The sequence below is a fragment of the Vulpes lagopus genome, chromosome 14 (assembly GCF_018345385.1).
Source record: "Vulpes lagopus strain Blue_001 chromosome 14, ASM1834538v1, whole genome shotgun sequence".
Taxonomy (NCBI): Eukaryota; Metazoa; Chordata; class Mammalia; order Carnivora; family Canidae; genus Vulpes; species Vulpes lagopus.
This window is the reverse complement of record NC_054837.1, coordinates 35,210,159-35,228,315: the sequence shown is the minus strand read 5'-3', so window position 1 is coordinate 35,228,315 and position 18,157 is coordinate 35,210,159. Positions and strand designations below refer to the sequence as shown.

Genomic DNA, 18,157 nt, shown 5'->3' with positions numbered 1-18,157 from the left:
CCGAGGTGCCAGGCTCCATCTGGTCAGTGGGGAGTGGTGGCAAGCTCTGAGTCACGATGTCCACCCAGTAACAGGTGCTGGGAGAGTCCAGCACGGTGGTGCTTGTGCAGCTCTCAGTGTGGTTGCTGCTCCTGTAACAGATGTAGTTTACCTGATACAATGTTTTGTATGTCACTTTCAGCAGAAGAAATGACTATTGTGTATTAATTTAATTTTTCCCATGTTTAATAGCATTCTGTACTATCTCGGAAGTTTGTAGAAGTGATGACGGAATATAACGAGGCACAGACGCTGTTCCGGGACCGAAGCAAAGGACGGATTCAGCGTCAGCTAGAAATTAGTGAGTAAAGGAAAATGCTACTTTTGTTAAAAGCATATTTTTTTTCTGAAGTTCTGACATCAAAGTACTGTAAACATTCCATCTTTTTTTTTGCCAATATTGCAAAACCTAAGCTTTCTTATAGCTTCCAGTTCATTGAATCACCAAAACTTTTTCTTTATTTACATCCTTCAGAAAATCCTTGGTAAATGGATTTTTTTTTAAAGGATTTTATTTATTTATGAGAGGAACAGAGAGAGGCAGAGACATGGGTAGAGGGAGAAGCAGGCTCCCTATAAGGAGCCCGGTGTGGGACTCGATCCCGGATCCCAGGATCATGCCCTGAGCCGGAGGCAGACGCTCAACTGCTGAACCACCCAGGTGTCCCTGGGTTTTAAATTACTTTCTAATTAGCATTATTCTTAGAGTGCTAATCAGATTTGGAACACTTTCAGCTATCATCACTTCACACACTTTCCTGTTGCCCCCAACAGGGGGGCAGATATGGTCTCTGTGGGCCTCAGGGCACTGCATGTAGGGCGAGGCAGCACAGACTGCCCTTTGTACCAGCTTGCCATAAAAGGATGCATGCAAAGCCATCAGCCTGGGAAGGGGGGCTTGGGCCTCCCTCTGGGCAGGAGGCAGTTTGCTGATCATTTAAAGGTCAGTCAGGTGCCACCTCCCTGTGAGCGAAGACTAGGGCTCCTCAGCCGGGGCCCAAGCTCATGATGGGCTAGGTGGCCACTGGGGCTGTGCACACCTCCCTAGGGACTTGGGGAGCCTGGAACAACCACAAGTGGGAACTTCATCAAATGGCATTTCAGCGACTTTACTGAAATATAGTTATATGCCATGACGATGATGTGCAAAGGATACAGGTCAGCAGCTTTAGTGTATCACACAGTTGTAGAACATCTTTGTTGCCCCCAGAACTACCTACGGTCTTTCACTCTCTGCACCTTTTCTGTGGAGCCCTAGCCTCTATCAATCTGCCAGAAAAACATTGTTTGAAAATGTTGACAATTCAAGTTTTAGTTGCTAACTTAAGAGTTGAAAAAGTTATTTGTAAGTGTTGGCATGTTTTCAGTGGAGGCTCTGTTCGTCTTGCAGCTGGAAGAACCACGACAGATGATGAGCTGGAGGAGATGCTGGAGAGCGGAAGTCCTTCTGTCTTCACGGCAGACGTGAGTACCTGGGAGGCTGCGGCTGCACGCCTGCATGCACTTGACCTGCATTTGATTTCCAAAGCGGCCCTGAGTTCATCAGTATTTCTCTTTTGTGTTTGTTTTCCAAAGATTATATCAGATTCACAAATTACTAGACAAGCTCTCAATGAAATTGAGTCTCGTCACAAGGACATCATGAAGCTAGAGACCAGCATCCGGGAGCTGCATGAGATGTTCACGGACATGGCTATGTTCGTGGAGACCCAGGTATCTGCACACATGTCCCTGTCTCCGGTACGGTGGCATGGACTCGTGAACTCTCACATGAGATTCCAGTATAGCCGAGAAAGCCAGGATTTTGGATCCAGTCTCAAAACTCAGAAGTTGATTGCAGTTATATTGTGAGGCAGGATGCTTAAATACTCAACAGTACGGGATTGGCTTCCCTACTTAAATTCCGTGTGTCTGCTGGACAACTTACTAGGCAGCCACAGGTGGCAGACTTTAGTTCAGAGGGATTTTTATTTTTAGAGAGACATAGAAATATAGTGTTGGAATTACAGGTGAAGGGGGAGATACAAAATCTTACGTGTCTATGTATACACACATCTGTGTTATCCTAGATTATGCTTGCACGTATGCGTATGTCTGTGGCATGAACTCGGCTCCATAAAATAGTATTCATAGAAGGAAAGAAATATACCAGATAGTATAATAACAGTGGGATGGTGGGGATTTTAATTTTCTTCTCTAAAGTACATGTATTTTTAAGTGTCTGAAAGGAGTGTGTGTTAGAATGATAATTGGCAGAAATGTTTAAAAGAATAAGCTGGGAGCTATAGTTCATGATCAACCAGGGATGTGAGGATGGAAGGAGCATAGGCAGTTCCTCACAAAATCCAAAATCCAGCATAAGATACAAGTTGGTGCGTCCTGTTAGGTGTGTGGATATGTTCGTTCTGACTCCTGGACCTGAATCAGGCTCTTGGTCATGTTTCCAAGATGGAGTGAGGCCTGCATGTGGCCATCCACTGATTCAGGGGTTAGGATCGTGTTGACGCCCATGCCATGGGAGTGTCTGTGTTCGTGTCTTAGGTAGATTGTGTCCTCATGCCCCCAAAGGCTGGTTTTGAATCTGCTCTGGGAGGAGCAGTCTGCTGAGATGTTTCGAACCTGATCCGTTTATTTTCTGGATTATGTGAGGGAGGACAGGAAGTCCATCCTGTGTAGGACTCATTCCCCATGTCACTGACCTTTGGAAGAACACTGTTGATTTTGAGGAGGTTTATCATAAAAATATGTGGAAATCTCAGGTTCTGTGTGATTTCTGGGAAAAACCAGTAGCCCCTGGGGCAGGGGGCGGGTTCATGGGGTGGAGCCCTTGCTTCCCCACACTAGAAGTTTCTGCCAGCTTTGTATTTTCAGGGAGTATTCTGAAGAGAGCCACTAGGCAGTAAGGACAGTATGTTGTGTTAGTAATTGTGAAAGATTTTAGAGTACAGAGACTTTCACCTTGATGGTTCTACACCCCATGTATGGCCTTAAGCTTCAGTAGGAAAATGGCTGTATCAGTTTTGTTTCACCATGTCTCCTTTTAGAAGTTTGTTGGTATTGCGTTATTTGTACTTCTTTAACTCAAACTGTGTGCATAGTCAGAACTGCTAGTAAGCTTGAGGTGTGAACACTGAGGTAATTGTACATCATTTCCCACTGCTGTACTGTCACTGCTGCAGACTGTGTGCTGTGGACACGGAGGCAGGTATGGTTCCCCTCCCATCCACCTCCCTGCACTCTCCTCACCCATACTCTTCCTTCATCTAGTCTACTTAATATTAAGCAGATGGTGGTCTAAGTTTACTGACATTTAAAGAAATCACCACAGTTTTCCACCCACTGGAAACGACGTCATTGTACATTGTGTGTGTGTGTGCGTGCTGGGAAGGTGTCAGGCTGTGCTCACCTTCAAAAGGCACTCCCCTGCGAGAGCGCCTCTCAGAATGGGCTTGATACGCCTTTAATCATCTGCATTGTCACCCGACCCTCTCATCACCATTCAGTCTTTTTAAAGTATAAATTTTGATTACTTTGTGTTGGCATGTTTATAACATTCTCATCTTTTTGTAAATGTGAGCAACATTTGGTGCTCATTCCTTGCATATGACATCCATGTGAAGACTTTATCAGTGCTCTGTCTGCCTTAAGATATGTGCTCAGGTCATTCAAAAACATTCTCTGAGTCTGAAACTTTGTTTTAAGGGTGAAATGATCAACAACATAGAAAAAAACGTTATGAACGCCACAGACTACGTAGAGCATGCTAAAGAAGAAACAAAGAAAGCTATTAAATATCACAGCAAAGCTAGAAGGGTGAGTTTGGTTTTTAAGAATTAAAGTGCATTCTTCTCTTCATTTGGCTTTAAGTGTAATATGTCCACGTAGTCCTCCTTTAAAGGTCTTCCAGTAAATACATTCTTATATTCTTATTTCACTTTAAAACTGAAGTGATGATTTTGCTAAAATTTTTTGAAGGTCACGTAGGCAAATGTGTTCTGTGACCTTTATGTTCTGAGTGGCTGACCTCATGTTTCTCCAGAGGCCCCTGTGTCTTGCGCCACTATCTAGAGGGGGATGGAGAACTAACAGGATGGGAATTTTAGAAGCTGTTGGTTACACACTTTGTTCAGTGAACCGTGGCTTCTTTCCTTGGGTTGCTTGCTAATTCTCTGGTTTGGAGGGTGAAGGGCGCTGCTGAGACTGGACGTGTGCTATGTGGCTCCGAGTTCAAGCTTTGTGAATGAGTTTACCTGAATCCTGAGTGTGTGGTGTGTGAGCAAAGCTCTTCGAAGAAAACAGCGAAATGACAGAATTAAGCTCTGACTCAGGGACAAGTTCTCTCTATGTTCCATGGGGGTCCTGGTCTGGTAATCCTTGGTTTCCTTCTTCCCAGAGTGGAGAAGGCCCACCCAAAGCACACACCACTGCTTCCCTGCCCTGGTAGAGGGCTGTGAGGGATCACAGGGCCTTTCTGGTTGGGTGGTTTCCCTTGCACTGCCCATGGCAGTCTTGTAAGGAGGCAGTTCCAGAGTGCTGGGAGGAAGGGAAGGGTCAGGGTGCAGAGTGCACTGGGCAGGGTGCTGGCCTCCACGCAGGGGCATGCCTGGGCTCCACTCTCAAACTGTGGGGCACCACACTCTGCTTTCTCTTGGGCATATCTGTGTTCGTTCTTTGGAACATGAGAACTGCTTGTTGATGTTATTCTGTATTCACACTTTTTAAAAGTACTCCTCCATGAAGTGAGGTGCTGAGGTCACAGGTGAGTTCTTAGCCGACTGCCTGTGAAAGTCACTCACCAAGGGCAGATTGCTTCATTTCACTGTGACATTTCACTGTGACGTCAGTCCAGTGGACATGTTCATGAACAGTTGATGGGTTTTACAAAGATAACAGCCCTACTGGGAAGTACAGACTTATCCACTGGGCAAGCCTCACTGTGCCGCACAGTGTCACCTGCTCAGAGAGGTGGGCCTGGGTCAAGAATCGTCACCATCTCTGCAGGGAAACCTCTGACACTGCTTGTTCAGACTTCTCACTCTGCTCCCCGGATGGCAGCTGTCCCCCTCCTGGGCTCCTACTTTCTCCCCTGCACTGGGGGTGCTGTGTTTTCTGGGGTATGGTGGGAGCAGTGAAGGGTTTAACTGCTGGCAGTGAACACAAGAGGAACAGAAGAGGGTGAGCTTATTCCCTACATTGCTGGTCTCCTGTTGTCCTGAACTGGCCCTGTAGCTCTGTCCCAGGACTGTCGTGGGTCTCAGCCCCAGAAACTTACCCAGATACTGTGACCTGTAGATGGAGCTGTGTCCATCTCATTGATGGAAATGGATATCCTCAGGGTTCTAGAGCCGTTCATCTCCACGCCGTCTGACCTGTGAAATTAAGCATCACCCTTTTAAGAACTAAAGACTGTCAAACAATGAATCAGATGTCCTGTAACTTAGATTTTAAAACCGCTTCCTGTGGATTGTTTTACTTTCAGTGAATGATGTCTTCTAATGTGGTGTGATAGGAAATTACCATAATGTAATCAGCTTGCTTTTCTTTGACAGAAAAAGTGGATAATTGTAGCTGTGTCAGTGGCTCTGGTTGCTGTAATTGCTCTAATTATTGGTTTATCAGTTGGCAAATGATGATGTGGATCACGTCCATGTGCATGCCCCCCTGCCAGCGAGGCAGTAAGTAACTAACAACTAATCTACTTATTAACTTTGCTGATGAGCTAGTAGTAATGCTTGCTCAATTTTAATGTACTTACAAGTCCTCCCAGCCTGCCAGCAGAGCAGAGCGGGGCCAGGAGTATCACTTGGCAGTGCGTGTCCCTGGCTGCAGAGGCCGGTCCGGCTACCACGGGTACTGAAGGTTAACGGGCTGGTAGAGGGTCATCTCTAAACAGAGGCCTCCATCTCATGTGGCCTGGTAAAGCCTCTGGGTCCCTTGCACTCCTGCCCAAGGTGCACTCACGCTCCATGTAGCGACTACACAGAGGCACTTTCTCCTTGAACTGGCGTTTAATAGTTGAATGTACCTTTTAAGTTTTTAGCTTTTGGAATAGCTGCGATACCTGAAAGTTGCTCTGTGCGATCTACCCACTGGTGCTGTTACTGTGGGTTGGAAGGAGTGGAAGCAGAGTTCTCTGGAAAAGTCTAGGGCCTGAAAGTCCTTCCTCTCGCTGGTGCCCCTGTGCCAACTCCCGTGATTTTCCCGTACTTCCTTACAGAAGCAGACTGTTCAGTTCGCATGCCTGGTAGTTCAGGGATTCTGAGGAGAAAAGATAATTACTGATGAAAGTGTTTTTGTCCACCATATGTCACCTTTCCCCAAACTTCATACATTTTATGTTTCCCCTCGGGTCTCTTGTTCATTTGGGAGCCTCCTCCCCATGGGAGCGCTCCGGTGAGAATGCTGGCTGGTGTGCTGAGCCCCTCGGCCCAGCGTGTCGGTGCCCCCATTTTGGGGTGCTGACGGCTGCCCTGGAGGAGCTCATTCTTTTGTCGTGAGAGCCACTGCGGCCCCAGGACAGACAGCAGAGTAGAGAGGAGGCCTGTGTGCGGCTCCACCACTGTTGTCAGCCTGTGAGAGTTCTGTCCCTGAGTGCACCCGGAGGCCCTGGGCGCGTGCTGCGTGTGGGGAGAAGCTAGCGCGGTCCATGTGCTGCCCTCATGCGCCACAAGATCACACTGGAACTTGTTTCAGAAATAGGCTGGGGACGGTGAGTTGGTTGAAGTTTGTTCTTTAGAAGGAAGGAGGCTTAAAAAAAAAAAGGGGAAAGAGGCTTAGCACTCTGTCAGGACATTGATGTGACTTTCCTGATGCTGTCCTGTTAGCTCTGCTGGAAAAATAGTGTATATAATTTCCTTCACTAACATAATTGCATTTAAAAATATTTTTATGATTGTTTTGGATATGTATTTTCTTAATTTTTCCTGGTGTTCATAGTATGGTTGGTTGAATGTGGTTACAGCAAAGATTAAAAATGATTTTTAGATTGGACCCAGTAATGGTGTTTGGTAAGGCCATTGAGTAAAAGCAGGTTTTTCAGTGTGACCCTTGGGGGAGCAGTGGGCTTACTGTGGGCCCTGGGCCTGCGTGGCTGGTGTACCCTCATGTCTTTCAATATGAACGTAGGACAGCCCTCATTAATAAAAACACACCAAAGTGCACACCAACAATTTTTTTTTATAGAAATGCAGTGGTTGATACCTATAATACTTTGGAAAAATTAACTTATTCTTTCAGCAAATAGTTCAGCAGACCCTCCCAGTAGGCCAGACACGGAGTGTGGGCACACTGTGGAGGTGATCCGAATCCCACAGCCTGCAGCGTGGCCAGGATGGTCGATGTCCTATCTGGAGACAGGTGGAGAGCGTGCTGTGCCCATGGTTTATGTCTCCTAGGGGGTCAAGCCATGACTTTACCCCAGAACAGGGCTAGTGCCCTGGGCTGTGCTCTGCCCACTAAGAGGGTGGGGGCAGGCATGTGTTTGGCTGGAGCTGTTAGGGTGTCAGACAAGAATGTGGTGCAGTCTGTGGCATCTGGGGTGTGGGAGTTTGGGAGAGCACCTCCTCAAGCCAGTGGGAAAGGAAGGAGACATGTGCACAGCGCCCAGACCCCCGCAGAGCAAGTACTGTGGGCAGGCAAAGTCCGAGCTCTCGGGCAGGGTGGTTGGTTTTCCCTGGGGACCTCAAGTGCATGAGCAGGCACTGAACCTGAAGGGTGGCTGCCGGTGGGAAGGAAGATGGGACCACAGGCTCGGATCGAGGTGCTGAGTGGAGTTCACGGGGCTGTGGTGGGATGAGGCTGGGGCTGTGGTCCTCATGCCAGCAACGTGCGCAGCTCAGACGAGAGGGGACGTCCCCAGGGCCATGCTTCCTCGCCCCCCGAGTCGCTGACTGAAAGGTTCCCGAGGGCCTGGCCCACGGACTGTTGAGAGCTTGGTGGCTGCCAGAGCTCCTGGTGCACATGCTGCCTTGGAGCCGCGGTGAGGCCTGCACGGGCTGACGGTCAGTTAGGGAGATGGCCCTGCCTCAGTGTCGTGCTGCAGGGTGCCCTTCATTGTTGTGACTTCTCCCAGTCCTGGGAGGAGAGCAGGTTCCTTGAGCCACAGGTGGTTTAGCTTCCCTCTGGGCAGGGTTGCTTGTTAACTGACACCTAGCGCAGTGCTGTTGCCCGGGGCCGGGGACGTGGTGGAAGACCCTCCTGGACCTCCTGGGTTTCTTACAGACTGCTCGTGTGCCTTGGGCAAAACACGCTAAGGAAGCTGTCAGCAGAGGGGACCTTCATCTAGTGAAAGGGATTATAGGGAAAAGGAGGGGAACTGGGTAGGAAAAATCAGAGAGGGAGACAGGACATGAGAGACTCCTAACTCTGGGAAACGAACAACGGGTGGTGAGCGGGGGATGGGGTGACTGGGTGATGGGCACTGAGGCGGGCACTTGATGGGATGTGCACTGGGTGATATGCTGTATGTTGGCAAATCGAATTTAAATTTAAAAAATGTAAAAAAAAAGTCTTGAAAAGATGTGCAGTGCGCCCCAGGAATCGCAGTCTGCAACTAGTGTGATCAGTAGGAAGTGTTCATTAAGGGCCCACAGGGCCCCAGGGAGGCGTTGCCTTTGCCCCTGGGAGCAAGAAGCTGTTTTGACACCACCTATTTTCACTTATGCATCCCCTTAGCATGACAGACACGTGTGCATATCTCAGCTGGCCCGTGCACATTTCCTGTCCACCTCTCCCTTGTCTGTGACCTGGAGGACTGGTATTTTAAACTCTCAAATTCCAGGAGGATTTTGTTAAGAAATGACATTAGTGATTTCTTTGTTTGGATACCTTGGAAATTAATTAATGTTTTTCTTTATCTTTCAGAAAATGATGTTCATTATTATTTGTGTAATTATTTTGCTTGTGATCCTTGGAATTATCCTAGCAACAACACTGTCATAGCAGCCAGATCCCAAGAGCCACTCTCCCTGGAGTCACACCACACCTGCAGCAAGTCCATGTCCTCCCAGTCCAGGACTGAGCTCCAGGCACTGTGACGTGTCGTGCTGGGTGCTGGTCTCTGGTCAGAGAAGGCCAGGGGAAACTCAAGGGACACATCATTCAGGGGAAGTCTGTGTGGGATGGGTGTGACGAGTTACCCCAAACATCCCTGGACTCTGAGCAGCACACAACAAAAATGTAACAATGTGAAACTTATTTCAATGGCCTTAAAATAAGGAATTATTGAAAATTTCAATTTTTTTTTTTATATTTCAGTGTTAAAAATGCATGTGAAGTTTAATAAGGAATATTTTGTTAGAAAGCTCGTAGATGTCGGGTCTGAGCTTTCCTTCCCTGTCCCCTCCCAGCTAACATGCTAATTGAGACGTTTTTGTACTGTGTTTAATTTGTGTTTGTTTGCAACAAAAATTTTTATCACAGAGCTGTTTTGTAAGATATCTATAATTTTAAATGTTTATATTGTTTAATATATTAACATCTTAATTTACTCCATTTTTATATATTGAGTATTGCCTTTTGAAAGAAACTTCATATTATCAGAACCTCCTTTGCACAGCTGTTTACAGTTTGCCGTTGGCATAGCACACATGGGCTGCAAAGCCCCTGAAAAGTCTTTCAAGTGCCTTCTGTTGATGCTGATTTGTGAGGTTCCAGTGCACCTGACACCCCCAGGAAAGCCCTCATTGTTGTACTCCTGTCCACTCCTCTGTACTCACGTCCACTGCCCGAGATAATAAATCAGTTACTGCACTGTGAACGACCACGGCCTTGTGTGTGTATTCATTAGAAATAGTGTTTATGTGCTCCTGTTTACTTCAGAGGTGGTGAGAAGACCGAGATCTCAGACTTTCTAAACTCATAGAAATTATTTCCAGACGTTAACTCTTCTAACCGTAAACTGTGCACAGATTGCTTAACTGCGCTGTAAGTGCTTACTGTTCTGCTGAACCTCAAAAGTGAATTCACAAGGTTGATAGGAATCTATGATAAACAAACATTTGTATTGCCCATTAATGTTTTTTAGTGTAATATGTGTTTTATTTTTTGACTTGTAAAACGTAGGAGTCTTACTAGCGAGTGGACAAGCTAGCGGCTGGTCAGAGTTGTAAATGAACGTGAGGGATGCTCAAAATGTCACTAACTCACTGCTGTCTGCGCCTCTGTTCTGATGTCAGTTCTGACTGAGGGAGACATTTTTGATTTTATGTAGTAGTTGTGAACATCGAGCAGTTTGGAGACTGTCCTTATGTAATACAATCATGCATTCCACCCTAACATCCGCATCCAGCGGCCTAGCTTAGACTCAGGTGTGAACGGATGCATTTCGTCTGTTTGCCGATTACTGCTGTGTACTCAGTGTTAGGGGAGGAGTGTTCTGGCTATCACGTGTGTTTTTAAAAACCTTTAAATGGCCTGTGAATGGGGTGTGCTCACTGACATGTGCATATGTTGGAAACATGCCTTGAGGGATCTTTAAATATTTAGCAATCATGCTTGAATTAGTACAGCTTCTGTGCACCTGTCTGTGTAATCATGTCCGTGTGCAGATGGCGTCCCTGTGGATACCGGCCTGCGTCTTCCTCCAGCCCTGCTTCTGCCTCATACCAGTGCGTGGTTCTGGCCACTCACCCTCCATCTGAAGGCCTCACTGGATCTGTGCTTTTGTGGATGAAGTTACGGATTTCTTTTTAAATAAACATTTATGTCATCAGCAGCACGTCTGTGTGTGTAAGCCTCAAGCACCTGTTTGAGGTGAGATTTTAAAAAATATACCTACAGGTTTGTGTGTTACTTTTTATCATTTCTTCAAATATTTTATGTTTACATTAAAAAAAAAAAAAACTGCCAGAGAACCGAAAAAAACTTTACTTTCTGTCTTGTCAATTCTGGAAAGATTTTTGGGGAGATACTTAATTGCATATCCATTAATAAATTGTTCTACTAAGATAATTACTTGTGGCCATTATTATGTATCATAATGTAATGTGATTTGATGATGTTAGGGCTCTTGATACATTTTGATTATTTGATGATTTGTGTTGTTATTACAGTTCCTCTGTGCTCACGTCTCAGATGTCAGCTGTGCGTGTGGAGAAGCCTGTCTGGGTTCTCTGCTTATGACAAATGCTAATTCAGGGGACTTGGGTTATATTTCAGAGTCACTGGCTTCAAAGGCTTATGTCCACTCGACGGATTCTCCTTTGTTGATGGGGTGGGGGATGGAGTGCCCCAAGCTGTTCATTGTCTGTATTTCTTAATCCTCTTTCAGAATTTTTCTTAAGTGGGATTTCCTAGATTCATAATCCTTAAATTCTAACTGTACTAGAAAGTGATGTTCAAAACCCAGAATTGTAAAGAAGAAAGTGAACTCAGCCCTGGAGGGAGCAGGTGGTAGAGCCAGGTTGCCAAGCCCCTTCCTCACTGTGTCTCCTTGCTAATTGCCATCTTGATGTACACATTCAGTAAGCTCCTCCATTTGTACTTCTTATATGTAGTTTAGAAGGTAAAGTAATGGATTTTGTTCATTTGAACCCTTTGGAGCTTCTGGGGGAGTCTGAAACTGGCCCACTCTGAGGACAGGGAGGGGCCCCAGATAGACAGGCGGTGGGTGCAACAGGCAGGGAACTCCCTCCAGTCTTGTCCCAGGTGACGAGGAGCAGGGTTTGGCCCTGTCCATCATTTGGGGCATTTGGGGTTCACGGGGAGGCCTTAGTGGGGTCCCACACCGTCCACCTGGCTTCAGCGCCACATGCCCTTCAAGGCTGTGGCCTGGAAAGTTGCTCCCACTCTCTCACTGTGGGAAGGACAGCGGAGCCCCATCCCAGGGATGGGAGGGTGAGGGACCGCCCACAGCCCAGGCCCAGCTGTGGGTTGGCTGTCCTCTCTGTGACCTCTGCCAACATTTCAATGCATCTAAAGTAACCACCTCCCATGAGCTTGAAACAGGATCCAGTTGGACTAGAATTCATACCTGCAGGGTTGCAGGGCAGCCCCAGGCCGGCAGCGGGCCAGGGCTGAGGGGTGCAAGCTGGGCCCGGGCCAGTGCAGAGGGCATCCCTGGCGTCCCTCGGCCCCTCCCACAGCAGCCTGCAGTCCACCCTGCACTTCGCTAATCCCGCTGCTCCCTGTTAGCTTTGGCCCGTGTGCGCGGTGCAGAGGAGACCTGCAGGGCTCAGGGCTGATCACGGGAGAGCCCACTGGTGGTGCCCGCGATGGCAATGGGTACATCTGGAGCTACCAGGCTCCAGCCTCCCTCCACCTTGACCTCAGGGCCATGGAGAGCCTGATGCCTCCATTTCTGCCCTTGGGCTGGGGCCACTGCAGGAGAGGAGGTGCACTCAGAAATTGTAGAAGGTGGCTCAGGCCTTGACTTCCCCACAGGGTAAGTTCCAGAAAAGGCTGCCTGGAGTGCTGGCAGAGGTCTGCCCTGGGTGTGACCTTGGTCCCCTCTGAGAGAGGAGGTGTGTGGGGTACTGAGAACCTCGAGGGACCACCGGCCAGAGCGGACAAGGAGTTCCACACCGCCTGTCCCCCCACAAGCGGGCCAGGCCTCTGCATGTTGCTTGTTTCCCACTGGGTGCCCGGGGCTGCAAGGCCTAACTAAGGGCAGACAGATGTGGGAGGTGGCAGAGATGGCCTCTGTGGCATCTGCCTCCATGTGCTGGGGCTTGCTGTCTCAGGGCTCAGACCCTGGGCAGACCCTCCCTGCAAGAGGGGGTGGTTCAGTCTGCTGGGACCAAGCACCCCCAGCTCAGGCAGCTCCAGCGCCCACCTGACTCCCCTGGGCTTCCTTTGGCAGTTAGGGTCCGGACCTGGACCCAGGATGCCCCAGGCCACGGCTGCTTGTGCTGTAGGCTGCGGCAGAGCAGCAGAGTGCCATGAGTTCATCTATGATGCCTGTATACTTCTATGACTTTTGGTAAACTTATAGGCTTGTGTAACCACGCACCCTCCGGCTTTAGGATATTTTACACACATGCACATGCACACACAGCACTAGGAACTTTGCAGAATGCTTCCTCTTACTGACTCTGTCTTTTCTGGACATTTTGTGCACACGGACTCAGTCCAGCTGCTTTTCAACATCCCACTAGTGGGGTCCATCCATTCTGTCCCACGAATCCCTAGTTTATTCCTTTTTATTGTTTTTAATGTAAACCACACTTTGTGTATCCACTCAGCACATCATGGACATTGGAGCCTGACTGCACGTCTAGCCATGGTGAGTGCTGCTGTCTGAGCATTGCGTGCGTGTGTGTCTGTGGACATACGGTGTCCTCTCTCTTGGGGACATTCTTGGGCCACACGAAGGTGTAACTTGCTAAGAAACTGCATCTGCAATACCCTTTCCCAGCCCTGCAGGCAATGTGCAGGGACCCCAGACTCCGTGTCCTCACCAGCACAAGGTGCTTCGTGTGACACCGCACTGTGCTGTCCGCTGTGGCTTTAATCTGCATTTCCCCCCAGCTCGTGAAGTGGAGCACCTTTTCATGTGCTTATTTATCATTCATTGATCTCTCCTAGTGAAATATCTGCTCAAACCTTTTGCACCTTTTAAAAATTGGGCCGTTGGTCTTTTTGAATTATAAGAGTTCTTTGTATGATCAGGATAAAATTATTGTTTGTACATGACTTGTGTCTTTCAAAGCCTTAAGAGAAGAAATGAGAAAGATACACCTGCAGTGCCTTTGGGGAATTGCTGTATATATTTTTTTTCCATCAAATTTGGGAAGTTTTTGGCCATTATTTCTTCAGATATTTTTTCTGACCCCTCCTCTTCTTGCCTTCTGGGATTCCTTTAGTACATATCTTGATATTCTTATTGTTGTCCCCCCCTGGCTCTGAGGTTCCGTTCATTCTTTTCCACATTTTTTTCTTTCTGTTTTTCATATTGGGTAACGTCTACTGATGTAACTTCAGGTGCTCTGATTCCTTAATACCTGGAATCCACCACAAAGCAAATCTGTTGCTGATGCTGCACTTTTCAAACTCTGGAGTTTTCATTTGGATCTTTGTTCTTTTTAAAAAAATAATTTCCATCTACTTGAGAGTCATTGATTCATTGCTGTCATACTTTTAATTCCCTAAGTGTGATTTCCTTTGGTTCTTTAGTCATATACACAACAGCTGCTTTGAGGGATGCCTGGGTGGCTCAGTGGTTGAGTGTCTGCCTTTGGCTCAGGTCGTGATCCTGGAGTTCCAGGATCAAGTCCCACATCGTGCCCCCTTCATGGAGCCTGCTTCTCCCTCTGCCTATGTCTCTGCCTCTCTCTATCTCTCATGAATAAATAAATAAAATCTTAAAAAAACAACAACAACAACAGCTGCTTTGAATCTTTGCACAGTGAGCACCTGAGGACAGAGTCTCTATCTACTGCTTTTTCCCTGAATAGGGACCTGTTGGCATAAAATGAATAAACCTTTAAAAATTTTTTTTGAGGAAAAAGGAAAAGAATTTTATTCAAGCCCCAGCTAGGACAGCTGCCCAGGATATACAGTCTTCATGAAGAAAAGTCCTCTGGAGAAGGAACATTTGGGGCAGGGTTAGAATTTTTTTTTTTTTTAACATAAAGTTACAAATCATCATGGTGAAAGACATTCCAGAGAGTTATAGACTATCCTGTGTGTTTAGTATGTGAGGCTGCATGGCTCCATCTTTTGGAAACTTAGGGAGATTTTACTCTTATTTTATGTTTGAGGTTCTTCGCTTAAGGTAACTTGCTAACAAAGCAGATGTTCAGTGTGAGCTCAGGGCAGAACCAGAGTCCCTACTTTGAGGGGTGGCAAAGTCCTTCTGACCTCAATAGATGTTATAGCTTCCCTGGGGGCCCGGGAGGAGGGCCTGCAAAGCTAAAGTTGGAGATTTCCTTAAAAGTTTCCTATCTGGGGTGCCTGGCTGGCTCAGTTAGTGGAACATGCGATTCTTCATTTCGGGGTTGTGAGTTTGAGCTCCGTGTTGGGTGTAGAAATGACTTAAAAATAAAATCTTTAGGGGGTCCCTGGGTGGCTCAGTGGTTTAGTGCCTGCCTTCAGCCAAGGGCATGATCCTGGAGACCCGGGATCGGGTCCCACATCGGGCTCCCTGCATGGAGCCTGCTTCTACCCCTGCCTGAGTCTCTGCCTCTCTCTCTCTCTCTGTGTCTCTCATGAATAAATAAGTTAAAAATATATATATATATATATAAAAACTTTTAAAAAAAGGAAAATTTCCTTTATTTTATCATAACACACCTTAATGTTGTTTCACACATCTTACAGCCTATTGTTTAAAGCTGGACACTTCAGATAACATATTATGTTCTGCTGCAGAAAGTGGCTGTGTTCTGGCCCCTCCGTGCTGTGTCTGTCCTGGCTCCCTAGTCAGTTCTGTTTCTTTACTTCTTGCTTTTCCTTCAAGTCTGCCCTCCAAAGGGTTCCCTTTGTCTGCATGTGTCAGTGGTCAGCCCATGATTTGATGGAAGTGGTTCAACCACCTCAAGCCAGGAGGGCTGCCCTTCCCTGCTGATGAATCTGAGCTCAGTGGGCAGTGTTTTCAGTGTCGGCTGTTTTCCGGTCACCATGACTTTTACTATCTCTGGGACCCCCCAAAGTATGTTTCGTGATGGGTGAGGGGCCGCAGTAGGCCAGGTGTGTGTGCCTGCTTGCAGTCTCTATGCCGCCCTCCCCCTTCCTTGCCCTCCTCTTGCCCCATGCCCTGGAGGCTGACCCCTCATGCCACATCACCTGGCCTCTTGCTCTCTGGCCTCTGGCCTGGTTTGGCCAATGGGAAGCGCAAGGAGGAGGAGACAGGTGGGGTGTTTGTTCGCTGTCCCCACCTTTCTTCAGGACCACATCTGTGTTAGCAGCTGGGGAGTTTGTTAGAAAATACTGCAGACACGATAGACACGTGCTGTTCCCAGCTCTGGAGGTTGGATGGCCGAGAGCAGGGTGCCAGCATGGGAGGATGAGGGCCCTGGTCCTGGGGACAGACATCTCCCTGTGCCTCCTGTGGCAGAAGGGCTGGGAGCTCTGTGGGTCACACATGAGGGCACTAATCCCGTTCGTGGGGGCGGTTCCCTCATGACACCATCACCCCCCAAGGTCTCACCTAACACCATCACACCAGGCATTAGGATTTCAAGATGAGAATTTGAGGGACACACACATGTTCAAACCACAGCAGCAGGGGCCTGCTCCGGTTCCCACCACATGGGGACCCCAGCTCTGGGAACATTAAGATCCCCAGCCTGCTGCATCCGTGTGCATCCTGCCCTTACGTCTGAGCGGAGCCCTCTCTGAAACGTCTCCTGGTGTAAGCTCTCTGCTGTAAGTTCTCTTTCTTACAGGGCCCTGTCTGGGGCAGAGAGAAGCAAGGTGGCTGCCAGGTGCTTGGCTCAGGGGACGGGGCGGTGGTGGGGCTGTCTGCCGAGGGGGAGTGCGGAGGGGGTGTCGGGGGCTAACAGCCGAGAGCTCTGCTTTGCCAGCACCAAGTCTGTCATGCCCTCAGGGGCGAGCCCCCTGTTGTCCCAGAGCCACGTCCAGGACCTGAGGAATGTCCCGAAGGCAGAGGGAAGGTGCCAGGCACTCGGTGCCTCATGGCCAGGAGGTCCCAGCCTCTGTCCCAGGACAGTGAGCCCACAGGTGCCAACAGGAGTGCAGCTGGGGGTGGAGGTGCTGCCACTTGGTCTCTGCCCCCGGCTCCTGGCTGCGGCCTGTCCTGGTGGGTCGGGCGACACTGCTGGCTGCTTCTGGTGGCTGTGCGGAGTTTCTGGTGTCGTTGCTGCTGGAGGAGGTTTTGGGGGTTTGTTTCCAACTGTAGATAAGAGGGAGGGTTCGCTTGTTCCCAACCCCCCCAATCTGTGGCACCATAGCAGTTCAGTGGGAGGATGTGGAAGCAGATTTTTCCCGTGTGTCTGCCCAGAGGAGTTGTCACGGGACTGTGGATGCAGGTGCCCACTGTACGGAGACGCCCAGGAGCATGCATCTGAATGCTGGACATCTCGGAGGGTGCAGGGCTGGGGGCTCAGGGTGGGCAGCACCCTGGACAGATTTGAGCATCCTCCTCCCCCTGCCCTGGCTTCCATGGGTTCTTTGGAGACACTTTTCTAGAGAAAATGCTGTGACATCTGTGCTTCTGAGCTGTGCAGTGGGCGTCCAGACAGTGATCTGTAGGGAGGGAGACAGGGAGGGTGGGCAGGCTACACGCAGGCTGTGGGGCAGGAGTGGGCAGGGCCCCTGCTGTTCGCAGCAGAAAAAGAAGGTGGGAAAGCCCTGCTCCCCAGCTGACTCCTGGTGCCATGCAGTTGGAGTTCTGGGCCTTTCTGAGCATCTGAGGCAGGAAGTATAGACATCCGTATGGCTTCTGTGGTTTGCTCCACCTGCTTCTTACTTCGTGTTGTTCTGATGTGGGAAGCTCTGCCTCCTTCCCCCCAACAAAGAGGTGGGCCTGCTCCTCCCTCCTTGTTCCCCTGAAACATGCAGCTGTTTGGCTTGACAACATGTAGTACACCTGCGTGCCAGGTGGTATTCCGTGTAACAGGGACAGAGTGGTGAGCCGTCCGGGGAGAGTCCCTGAGCCCACCGGGTTATCATCTCGAGGAGGGGGACGGGCAATAACCAAAGTGGTGAGGTAGAGTATGCAGTCTCACAGGGAGTGAGGAGGGTGTGGACCTTAGACACACGCATGTAGGGAGGTCCAGGAGATCGGACTAGAGGTGATAGCTGAGTCTCATCTGAATGAGATGGTGGCACGAAACAGGGGAGCCTGTGATCCATTTGGATTCTGGGGGAGGAGTTTCCAGGCTGAGGAGTAAGTAGGCACAAAGGCCCTGCGGCAGGTGGCTGCTTGGGGTGGCAGGATGTGAATCAGACAGTAGTGTGTGTGCTGGGGGTGGAGGTGGGGAGCCCGTCGTTCAGTGCCTTGTAGGCCTTCCCAGGGACTTTGGTTCTCGCTCTGACAATAATGGAAGGTTGGAAAGTCACATGTAGATGGTTGGTCTGGCTTTCGTGTCCTGAAGGCATCGCCCTGACTCTAGTACTGAGACCTATCAAAAGGGCCAGTTAGGAGGTTATGGCAGCACCTTGCACAGACCACAGTAGAAGGTCAGCCAGATCCCTAGGCCATGTAAGGAGATCCTCA

At 48.8% G+C, this 18,157-nt stretch overlaps 1 protein-coding gene across 2 annotated transcripts in view; it reads left to right on the top strand.

Annotated features, from left to right (window-relative positions):
• Positions 1-10,986, top strand: part of STX2 (syntaxin 2) — a 34,730-nt gene extending 23,744 nt beyond the window's left edge. The window contains exons 6-11 of one of the 2 annotated variants that reach the window (XM_041729306.1): positions 232-340; positions 1,430-1,503; positions 1,615-1,752; positions 3,742-3,852; positions 5,589-5,714; positions 8,902-10,986. In XM_041729306.1, coding sequence (XP_041585240.1) covers positions 232-340; positions 1,430-1,503; positions 1,615-1,752; positions 3,742-3,852; positions 5,589-5,669 — 513 coding nt within the window. In that variant the 3' untranslated portion in view covers positions 5,670-5,714; positions 8,902-10,986. The remainder of the gene's footprint in view (positions 1-231; positions 341-1,429; positions 1,504-1,614; positions 1,753-3,741; positions 3,853-5,588; positions 5,715-8,901) is intronic. The other variant, XM_041729307.1, reaches the window with a different exon arrangement.
• Positions 10,987-18,157: the final 7,171 nt, after the last annotated feature.